This window comes from Anthonomus grandis, chromosome 5 (genome assembly GCF_022605725.1).
Source record: "Anthonomus grandis grandis chromosome 5, icAntGran1.3, whole genome shotgun sequence".
Taxonomy (NCBI): domain Eukaryota; kingdom Metazoa; phylum Arthropoda; class Insecta; order Coleoptera; family Curculionidae; genus Anthonomus; species Anthonomus grandis.
In genome coordinates, this window is record NC_065550.1 from 12,847,645 (window position 1) to 12,860,213 (window position 12,569).

The 12,569-nt window shown below is 30.5% G+C and overlaps 1 protein-coding gene across 8 annotated transcripts in view; it reads left to right on the plus strand.

Annotated features, from left to right (window-relative positions):
- The window catches only part of LOC126736934 (mucin-5AC-like), a 44,833-nt gene extending 37,514 nt beyond the window's left edge, over positions 1-7,319 (plus strand). For all 8 annotated transcript variants that reach the window (XM_050441589.1, XM_050441592.1, XM_050441594.1 and 5 more), the window contains one exon: positions 6,865-7,319. In XM_050441589.1, the coding sequence (XP_050297546.1) occupies positions 6,865-7,259 (395 nt within the window). In that variant the 3' untranslated portion in view covers positions 7,260-7,319. The remainder of the gene's footprint in view (positions 1-6,864) is intronic.
- The last annotated feature ends 5,250 nt before the right edge of the window (positions 7,320-12,569 follow it).

Consider the following 12,569-nt stretch of genomic DNA (forward strand, 5'->3'; position numbering starts at 1 on the left):
CAGTCACTGTAGCTCATGGGGAACGCTCATTTTCCAAACCAAAATTAATAAATAACTACTTAAGATCCATAATGAGCCAATCAAGACTATCAAATTTATCAATAATAAGTATTGAGGAAGACATTGTCTCTAATTTAGATGTTACCGACCTAAAGGGAATTTGCATATAAAAAGGCAAGAAAAGTAAATGTTAGCATTTAAACCAGGGTTCTAATTACTTTTTTTTTATTTCTTTAAATTAGTATGTAAGTAAAATATATTTTCTTTAGGTGTTTATATCGATGTAATCACATATTAATATAGAAATACTTATATAAGTAAAAAGTAAAGTAAGTAAATAAGTAAATAATATAATATTGATATATTGATTAATATATGTGTGTTTGGAATTTAATTCAATACGATTTTTTTATTACACCCTTTTTTTTAAACGTTGTACTTTGGTAAGAGCATTTTTTAAAATACTTTTTATAAAAATCACTGCAGAAGGGGCGGCAAAATTAGCTCTTGCACCCGGGCGGCAAATACCCTAGGCTCGGCCCTGGATGAGACATAAGTATAGTTTACATTTTTACTTCTCCATATTATATAAACATTTTATACAGGTATTTCAAATATAGTAGAGGAAAGATAAGTATAATAAAAACCTACATTTGTTTATAAAACACATGTTTAACAACTGACGTGTTTCCAATCATGATATCACGATTTCTTATTAAAACTAAAAAACTAACTAAACTAAGTAAAAAAGCAAAAGATACGAACATTTTTTTTATAAGTAGAAGTTCATTCTTGAAGTGGAGTGGCTATAATCCAGGGTGTTTCAGAACTATGGGATCAAACTTCTAGGGGTTGTTCAGTGCAACTTCTAGGGGTTGTTCAGTGAATCCATTTGAGTATAGGAACCCATGTCCGGAAATGTGTCACTACGCCACTACGGCCCTAAGACGCGTTTAAATTTAGAAAAAATAATAATTACCTTAGATTTTTTTTTAATTAGGAGCTTAGATTCAATCTATTAATCTCTGAGCTCGTTTCTTCTTTTCAATATTATTTCTTCTTTTCAGCTATAGAAAACGCAACGAAAGACTTACCAAGGGATCAACAAGATGAATTTAGAATTAGGGCAAAGATAGAAATTGAAAAACCAATTAAAATTAAACAAAATCTAAACTCTTCAGAATTAAAAGCTTTAAAGACACTTAAAACCGATAATACTATTAAAATACTTCCTGCCGATAAAGGTAATGCTACTGTTCTTTTAAATATTAACACTTATGAAAATAAATTAAATTTAATAATTAATGATGGCAATTATTCTAAATTATCTAAAGATCCTACAGAAAAAATTGAAAGACAAATTTATAATTTACTTAAAAAGCATAAAAATCAATTTTCTGATATTGATAGATTTAAATTAACTCCACATAATAGTAAATCACCACATTTTTATGGTTTACCAAAAATACATAAAATAAATGTTCCTTTAAGACCTATAGTTAGTAGCATAAATCCACCTACTCATCCTCTTGCAAAATATCTTTTAAATATCTTAACTCCATACACTAATAATTCTGATTCTTACATTAAAAATTCTCAACACTTTTTAGAAAAACTTTCTACAATTTCTTTTAACCCTCATGATCTACTGGTAAGTTTTGATGTTACAAGTCTTTTTACTAATGTTCCTGTTGACAAAACTTTAAATATTGTTAAAAATAAATTAGAGAATGATAATAATTTGGCAGAACGTACAACACTAAGCGTTAGTACAATTTTAGAACTTTTAACCTATTGTGTAAAAACTACTTATTTCCAATACAATAATGAATTTTATCAACAAAACTTTGGTATGGCTATGGGTTCTCCTCTTTCACCAATTTTAAGCAATATATTTATGGAAAATTTTGAATCTGAAATTATTAATACATTTGATAAAAAGCCTAAAATATGGTGGCGATATATTGATGATATTTTTTCAATATATCACGAAACAGATCTTATAAATTTTTTAAATTACATTAAGTCAAAAGAATCTACTATCAAATTTACTCTTGAAAAGGAGGCTGATGGTCAGCTTCCTTTTCTTGATATTTTAATTAAAAGTTTAAAACTAGAATTTACCGTAAACCAACTCATACTAATAGATATCTTAATTTTAATTCTAATCATCCAATAATGGTAAAAAAAGGAGTGGTAAAAAGTTTATATGATCGTGCACACATTATTTGTAATAATCAATATTTAACAACTGAAAAAGATTTTATTAAAAATATCTTAATACAAAATAATTATCCCAAAGAATTTTTAGAAAATTGCTTTAAAGAGTTTGATAATCCACGTATAAAATTGAATCAACCAGTTTTTACGACAAATATTATTTTACCATTTATTCCAGGTTTTTCTGATAAGATAAAAAGAATTGCTAAAAAATTTGATATAAGAACTATTTTTAAATCACAAAACACATTACGATACTTATTAACAAAAACTAAACCTTTCAATGAAAATGAATTTAATAAAAATGTAATCTATAAAATTCCTTGTACTTGTGGTAAATTTTACATAGATGAAACCTGTAGACCATTACCAAAAAGAATTAATGAACATAAATCTTACATAAAAAACAATAATTTTCAAAAATCAAAAATTACACAACATGCATTCGACAATAACCACAGAATAGACTGGAATGCTTCCTCAATTTTAGCAAAGGAACCAATTTCAAAATTACGTAAGCTAAAGGAAAGTGCATTTATAATGTTAAATGAAGATAAATGCTTAGCTACTTGTTCGGCTGACTTTCATAATACATGGATTCCTTTGCTAAAGAGAGAGGTAGATCAGGGTATTCTCAAAATTAATTAACGATTTAAAATATTTGATATTCATGTATTTTCTATGATTAATTTACACTAAGATCACACCCCTTTAATTTTAAAAAAGTAACCTTTGAAATTTTTGTTATCTTTCAAAATAGTTTGTCAAACTATTAATAAACCGTCAAATCATATAAAAAAGTATATAAAGTATTTTCGAATTAGGAAGAAATTTTGATGAATAGCTGAAAATTTGAAAGATAAGTATATTTTATTCTTAATTTAATTTAATTTAATTTTACCTTAATTACCTTGATAACGGTAGTAGATATAACTAGATATAACTAACCGAAACGTTGGTTCAAATTAGGTATTTTTTTTTAAAGTAGGTCTTCTTGTTATTTTTTATCGTTTTTTAATTGTAATATTCATAACAAAGTTAGGTAGGATATTGAAAAGAAGAAACGAGCTCAGAGATTAATAGATTGAACCTCAGCTCCTAGGTATATAAAAAAGAAAAAATCTATTATACCTCAAGTAAATTATTGTATTTAAAACTTATTGAACTTAAATTAAATTAAATATATCGAACTGTATCGTTACAGGTTTAAGATCATATTTCTTTTAAATACGTGAATAAGTCTATTTTCTTCTTCTTTTAAATTTTTGAGCGTGCGAGATAAAAATTTCTTTTTTTTAAAGAAAAGATTTTTGCTATAAGTGACGTAATACCCAATATAATAAGTAACTCATTATGACTTTGTCACAACAATACAGATTTTACCACATTTGCTGTCTAACGTTTAGTGGAACATTTTTAAGGAGTTCTGGGAGAACTTCCTCCAAGAAACGCAGATAAATAGGTCCTGTTAACCGTTCCGGTAGAATGTATGGCCCAATTAAATAATCATCAACAATGCCTACCCATACGTTGACAGACCAACGATTCTGATGTTTTATTGAAAAAATTGCATAAGGATTTTCTTCGTCCCAAACATAGCCATTCCTATTATTAAAAATACCGTCTCTTGTAAAAGAGGCTTTATCGGTCCACAAAACATATCATAAGAAATTTGGTTGTGCAATGATGTGATCCAGAAGCTATCGACAAAATTGAACTCTAGGATGATAATCGGCTGCAGTCATACCTTGAACTTTCTGGAAGTGGTAAGGATGGAGTTGTTGCTCGTGTAGTACCCGCCAGACAGAAGCGTTACTCTTATTCATATTCTTAGCGACGTCACGTGTGCTATTTGATCATGACATCGGCAACTCGCTGAAGCACCTCTTCTTCAAATTCGACCGTTCTTACGGTTCGAGCAACACCAGTATCATGCATCTTGGTCTTAAACATGCCTGTCTCAGCGAGCCGCCGATGAACCGCAATAAACTTTTTGTATCTAGGACGCTGTCTTTCGGGATAACGTTCATGATACAACCGCGATGCTGCTCGTGCATTGCAGTTTGTTGCTCCGTATGCCAAATGCATATCCGCCAATTCTTGATTGCAAAAGTTTTCCATTAGCAATAAATGTTTAAAAATTGTAAGCTATAAAATTTTTAAACATGACACTGAGAATTGACATTGATTTTAAACAATTGTTGTTATGGTATCATGTACAAAAGGTAAAAATAAATGCAGCAGATCCTATTTAGGTAATTAATGTTTTTTATAAATTTTAACGCGTCTTGGGGCCGTAGTGGCGTAGTGACGCATTTCCGGACATGGGTTCCTATACTCAAATAAATTCTTCTGTTGCACTGAACAACCCCCAGAAGTTTGATCCCATAGTTCTGGAACACCCTGTATAGAGGGTTAGGAAGGTCGGGAAAACTTTTCTCCACAAATAAAAATGCCAATCTTTTTGTCAAGAGTAATGCATTTCGATGAGTTTACTACTCATCATCAGAATCTATTTTTTTCTTGAGAGAAATACATTAAAATAACAAAAGATATGTCAAAATTAAAAGGTACAATAAAGAAAATACAATTAAAAGTCAAAATTATACATCAAATTATAAAAAGTTAAAAAAAACTTTACTTTACACTACATATCCGTTCGAGAGTTTATAGAAATTTTTAAACTTTGGTGCTGAGTGGTGAGAACCGAGGAAGAAATTATTTGTCTAATATTTTACGGCCGATATAACAGAGACATTCTTAAAACGGCAAACTCTGTATTTTACGGCTGGTTTTTTTTATTTTGTTTATTTATATGTCACAGTCCGAGAAAAGTCATAATAGTAGTGACTGTCTGTCGATCAATGCAGTCCGGCCATAATTAGTACGAAGGTATGCTTCATAAAATAGGTTGCTTTGTCTGGTCATTCTTGGTGGATCTCTTAAGAAAAGGTGCTTGGGATAAGGTAAGCCCGCTGATGGAAAATGATGCTTAAAAAGCAAGTAGTTCAGGCATTTGCCTTGAATTCTCTCCAACCTCTGCTTCTGACCTGTATAGTTAGGTGACCTAATAGAGGAGCAGTACTCAAGAATGCTACGAACCAAGCAATAATACAGGGATGTGATTGCTTTATTATTATTTATATGCTTCAATATTATTATTACTAATATTGAAGCATATTAGTTTTTTTTAATGCAGGCCAGAGACGTGCTGAAATACGGTTTTTATATTTTTTTCACTCTAAACGAAGCAAAATACGCCAAAAAAATAAGGGACAAAAAATTCCATTTTAATTGTTTTATTAAAAAGTAAAACTAGTTAAATAGCAAGATTTTTTCATATAATAAACATATATATATATATATATATATATATATATATATATATATATATATATATATATATATATATATACAGTGCTTTCATTTCAAAACGAACCACCCTTAATAACTTTAAAAAAAAAGGAAAAAAACACGTCAATTTAGATATGCAAGGGGACATTTAATTTTATATTTGACTAAGTTCTGTAAATCACCTCCTCACCTCCAGGTAACCTCACTTTGATATATCAAATATAATAACCTGTTCATTGAGTCCATGCATGCTCTAAAAATTTGCATGTCCCCTTGTTTTTTGGGTGCTCTTCTTATTTTCCGTCCCAAAAATGGTGTAAATCCAATTTTAGGGGAGGATTCATGGGAGCTTACCCTTCTAATGGCCCGTATCTTATGTTTCCTATGAGAAATTTAAGAATCTAACAACACCATCTAGTTAGCCATGAAAAAAAATAAAATTATTGTCTCTTGCATTTTTTCGATATAATTAAGCGTTTTCAAAAAAATCGCTGATAAACGAAAGGGAAGCATTATTAAACCCAATTGACCAATTAAATTAGAAAAAACGAAGTCGGCTGTGACTGTTTTATTTTTTATCAAATCAAATTTATTTTGTCCAAAAATGCAAAAAATTATAATTGTAGATTTTTTCATGGCTAATTAGAAGGTGTTCATTTTCAAATTTCTCATTAGAAAAAGATATAGCCCATCAAAAGGGTAACAACAATTAGGTTCACAAACAATTAGGACTTGTAAATTTCCAGAGATTTGACGTATGCACGTCTGTCGGGCTGCAGCTCTGAGTGGATGCATGCTTATAGGAAAAAGTTTTAATTAATTTAGTAACACCCTGCATATTAATATATGTTTATTGTATTAATATAAATTATATCAAATTGAGAAGACAACATCAAAATCTAAAGGCTGTCTCATCTAAGGACTAAAAAGAATTAAATTAAACAAAAAAAAATAAAAAAACTATCTACACTTCTTATGTAGTTTTAAGCATGTATAAATCCTTTATCTAAAAAACAATTTCATGGGAATACATATCCAGTTTTTCCTTTTATTATTTCTCCTATTACCGACAGAAAGCTGAAGCAAATAAGCGAAATCTGTGCAAACGCGGCACGTGACGCTATCTATCCAAGAGCGAGAGAAATATTTATTTCTATTTTTAACTTAGATTAGTAATGGAAGCTAATACATTGATTTTTGAGAAGATTGGGCGGCGGCCTCTTCTACTGGCCGGCGGCCGGTAGAAGCTTGTTTCATTTATTGCTTTCAATTTTATATTATTTGTCTCAGGCTCCTTAAGAACAGAGGGACACACACCAACTATTGAGGCTACAACTACCACCACAACCCAGAGTCCAACAACTACCAGTACAACAAAGGCTGCTACTACAACCACAACAACAACCGAATTACCTACAACTAGCCAGGAAACGGATAATGTAGATTACGTGTGTCTTGAAAGGCCTAATGATTTTTTCCTAAGTGCCCATCCTAAGAATTGCTCACAATATCTCACGTGTGATCATGGAAAGAGTGACGTAATGCAATGTCCAGCAGGGTTGCATTTCAGTCCAACCATCTACGTATGTGTCTCACCAGCTATGGCCGGATGCACGGCCACAGTTTTAGAACAGCCAATTGGCTTCGCAGCCAATTTAAAGCAATTCTTTAAAGGATGGTTTTAAAGCCTTAGTTTTTTAGAAAATATAAATATATAATATTTGAAATATAGAGTTATACTTGTGGCACATTAGTTTATTTTTAGGTATATATATTTATTGTTTTATAGCTTTGGGTTGAAATCAGAGTTTACTGCGCGAGCCAAATATAGTTCCATATAATCCAAACTCGGTTCATTGGCATATTTTGTGGTGTAATAAATAATAACATTTTGAGTCCAATTTTTTATAATGAACATCTAACTGGTCCACGGTGCCCTAATTTTCTTCAAAATTAAATTGAAAACCTTTTAGAAGACTTCCTTCAGGAGAAATATCAATATTTCATTTGACAGTAAGACGAAACTCCTCCACGTGGCTTAAATAAGTGAAAATGAATTAAAAGAACACTGTAAATCAAATAATGGTTTGGAAATTTTAAATGTTAAAAGACTAAACCATAAACTTGTTAAAAAAGGTGTAACTATATATGAACTTATATGACAGATATGACAGAAATGCACATGATGATAAGAACCTATTTTTTCCCAACTCGAGAGCTTCAAATTTTATATACAAAAAACAACAGTTCTCATCAGTCTGTAAAAACAGTTTATATACAAAAACATTCAGAGTTAATAATTAGTAGTGCAACTCAAAAGCTTACCGATCAGGGTTCAAACCTATCATGGTAACCGGTAAATACAGAAGATATTATTAGTACAATTAGGCACACTTCAGAATTCAATAAAAAAGCCATTAGGTGTAGTATTTAATTTTAAAATTTTAATTTCGCGCCTTTAGATATAACGTCATATGTGTTGACAGTTATTACGTTTTGTTAGGTTGGCATAAGTGATTGACAAGGAAATTATGACGCGACTCTATTATGGCGAGATGCATTAATTTATGTATTTTAAATTATGGTTTTATTAGTTATGAGTTTTAATTTGTGTATTTGTTTAATCTAATAAAAGGCCATTCTATATAGGAACATACTTTTTAACCCTAAAGGTAATAGTGACAAATGTATCGATTTTAGACTCTCGTTATTTGGAGACTAATATTCTAATTTTTATAATAATGGCAGTCTTTATATATTAGTTTAAATATACCGGGTGGTGCGTCGCCGAGCGGAACATAGAAAATCCCATGTAAATTTTTAGGGGATCAATTATTGGCTTTCCTGTACATTTTACAGAAAAAATGTAAGATAACTTTTTGAAGGGACCAATCTGGCAAACCCTCGTGCAAAGTTTCAAAAAATTTTAATAAGCGCATCTTGAATTATTCAATTAAATGTAATTGCAAAATTACCAAATTTTCGGTTCAGGTAAAACCAGACACCAGCAAACAATTTGTTATAAGGCTTTGTCAAATCTAACCTACAGCCGAATACAAGAAATGTTTTTTTTTTCGTTTTATCAATCTCACAACCATACATTCAAAGTAAGACACATTAACATTACTTTTTTATCTAAACTTTTATTTAATATATTTTTCGTCGATTGAATAATTCATACTTGTTTTAAAATATCGACTGTCACTGATTTATTGACACTTTTCCTCACGTCAGTGACAATATTCATTTTACTGGTGTCCGTTTAGTTTTACCTGAACCGAAAGTGTGATAACGCGATCTTACATTTTTTCTGTAAAATGTACAGGGAAGTCAATAATTGACCCCCTTAAAATTTACCTGGGTTTTCCTATGTTCCGCTCGGCGACGCACCACCCGGTATAGACTTTGGTAATGGTTAATACACCAAAATTTAAACTTATATGCAGTGGAACATCAGTATTAACTGAAATCGGGATAATCTAATAAGTTTAATACATTCAGAAGACCCTGATATTGTATTTTTAAACAAACCTTGGTTTAAAAATAATTATAATTTCCCTTTAGGTGCCTATAAAGTAATAGCGCAAGATAGAATTGATGGTCACGGACCTGTATTAAGAAGAATATTATATATATTGTATATTGTATATGTATATTGTATCAGAAGATACCCATAATATTATAATAAAAATAGGAAATGTACAATATGTAAATTTTTATGGCAATTCAGGTAATAATTTGGGTCCTAGTATTTTAAGACAATTAATTTCTTTTAACCCATAAGGTGTAGTCATTGTGGGGGATTTTAATTCCCCACAGGGGATTTTAATCACCCTCCATGTGATAATTTCATCCCTAGTAGGGGTGGTAGATTTATTCTTTTTATTTTTGATAATGGAAGTCCTATGATGGGAACCTTTGGTGTGATGCTCAAATTACGAGACAGTTATACCTTTAAGTTAATTAAAACTCTGAGTTTTAATCTTCTCCCGAAGATTCTAACATCGTAGCGGAACACACGTGGAGATTAAAGATAAAAGAGTTTTGGTTAGTGGCCAAACTGTCTCGTAGTTTGATAATAGAATGGTCATAATGAATGTCGGCAACTCGTTTTAACCCAACTAAGAAGAGAAGTACAGTTGACTTAACTATAGTTAGTGGCGATTTAACCATACAGGCCTCTTGGCGCGATTGCGGTAATAGTGACCACTTCCCTACATGTCTCGAATTATATAAATAAGAAGTTAATGAAGAGCAAAATAGCCACACTTATGAAATCAGAAGCTTTAAAAAAGCATATTAGAAACCACAAAATTTTGTTAAAGGTTTCAGACATAAATTATAATATGCTTTATGGCCAGCTTATTGACATTGTTAACTCTGTCGATAGTAAAGCCATTCCACTAAAATGGTGTGGAATTTCTCCAAAAAAGGGAAAATCCCTGGTGCGATTCTGAATGTTCTGTATGAGTTAATGAAAGTCGAAAAGTGGATTCATGGCCAAAGAAAGTTATTGCTAACTTTAGTAATCATTCAACCACACAAAACTTTATCTTTATTAAAGAAAATTATAGCAATTACTATAAAGAAATTAAGATAAATTTAAATTATTTTGTGAAACGCTAAATAGAACCTCATCCTACATATGGAAAAAAGTCACGAAGTTTGGTAACATTGCCAAAGGAGACAAATTCAATTATACTATTTTAAATCATACCTATGAAAAATTACATCTTGAGAAACATGTCAATAAGAACCATTCAATGACTGAAAACATATCCCATTTCACTAGAATTAATTGGATAAGGCACTACATAAAAAAGTCTTCAGCACCAGGCATGGACGATATGTCTTATGAAATGTTTAAACATTTGCCCTTTAAGGTCAAACAAATACTGCTCAATATTTATAACTCTTTTTAATGGAAAAATGTCCACGTTACTCATAGAGACAGTTTAATATATTATCTTCACTGAAACCTAACAAAGAACAACCTATTTCAGAAAATTTTAGACCTATTGTCTTGTGCACAAAAAATACTTGAAATCGTGATCAAGAATCGTATAGAGTGGTTTCTTGGTACACAATACTGAACTTTCAAATAAACAAACTGGTTTTAGAAAAGGTATGATAATGTAGCTTGTCTGACTTCATATATTGTTGACGCACATCAATCTTCAGAATCAGTACTTGTAGTTTTTTTTTGCACGTTTAGTCAGCGGATGATAATGTAAATATGTACACACTTTATATTCTAGGCTTAAAGATTAGAAAATTCTTTTATACCTTTGTAAGCGGAGTAATTTACAGCCTATATAAAAATAGACTCTTATACAGCAGAGCAGCTGAAAGCAAGGGGAACAGTGGTTCATTTTTGGAGCCAACTTTGGCAAGAAAGGGTTCTCCACTAATTACTATATTAATTAATATATAAATAAGAAAAATCTTTGCTTTGGATTTGGGCAATAATTATTGGGCATTGCAGATGATTTGGCAGTCATAGTAAAAGTAAAATACATAAAACCAATGATTAGTAAAATGAATTCTAACCTTGAAACGATCAATATATTTCTAAACGAAAATCATCCAACTCCTTCTAGTCATAAATTTTAAGCAAAGTAGTTTTCCAGAGGTAAAGGAATTACCACCTCAAATTCAAATCAATAATATAATAATACCGTTTAAATCCCAAATAAAATAGCTTGGAATTTATTTTCAGATTTATCTCCAAATTGTACAAATTACAAACCACTCTATAACACATCTCATTAATAATATTCGTACAAAAATTTTACACAGACCTGAATATTGGAACAATAGTAAAACACCTTATCTGGTCGCAACCTTAATTGATATTAGGCCTCATGTAAAGTGAATGTAGAGAGGTACAAACTTTCCTTGCTTTGAAACTTATTATAATACACTTTTTGGAACTGTAAACACCTTTAATTTCAATCTAAAAAAAAAACGACAATTTAACAAACGCCAAATTTATAGCAACGACCGACAAACTTAAAGAAAGGTTCACTTTAATTTTTTTTGATGCATCAAAAAAGAATAATGTAGGAAATGGCATATCTATCCCGTCAATAGATCATAAATTTTCCATGAAACTACTGGACTGACGTAGCATATATAAAGCAGAAATTATCAAATTTTACGACACAGTTGAAACTGCTATATATAAATATATTAGAAAGGCTAGATTCAAAAAGTGCTATATCAAAACTAAATAGTTATTTATTCTCTGTAAATTTTGTATACTAACAACAAAAAGGTTGATAAACTCATCAAATGAAAGAGGGTTTGACATTCGGCTAGCTTGGGTACTGGGACATTCAGATATTAAAGAAAAAACAGAGGCAGATATACTAGCAAATACAAAGTAGGAAAAGACCTCGTGCCAAAAAGAATGTTGGTGGACATACATGTGTTTAATCTTTTGAAGCAACAGATTTTAAATGAATTTAGTATTATGGAGATCCACAATTATGCCAATGTATAGCAAACCTGTTTAATGAAAACATGGTTCTCTAAAATAAATTATCAGAATGGAAAACAAATAACGACAATTATTAGAATGCGTACGGGCCACTGTCTAACTACTTTTCATCAGTTTAGGATTAACATTAAAGAGACTCCTTTTTTGTGACTGGATTGTATATTATATCTTAATCATATATTTTTTGAATGTCCTATTTATTTTATTCGAAACTTACATATTTACAATTTATTAGTTACGAAAAAAGGTTTTCCACCTTTATTCATGTCGGACGATCTTTCATTTCCAGATGACGAAACAATAAGTGTAACCATACATTTCATAAATGAAACTCTAGAGCTCAGCTATCCATATACCCATATCCTACTATAATGCCTTGTGCTTAGTGTGTAATATGTTTACCTTTTACCATCTGTTGCATCTCGTTTTCTTCCAGTGTTTCTAGTATCAATAAAACCGTTGCTTAAAGTCTGTAAATTGCTTGAAGAGAAAG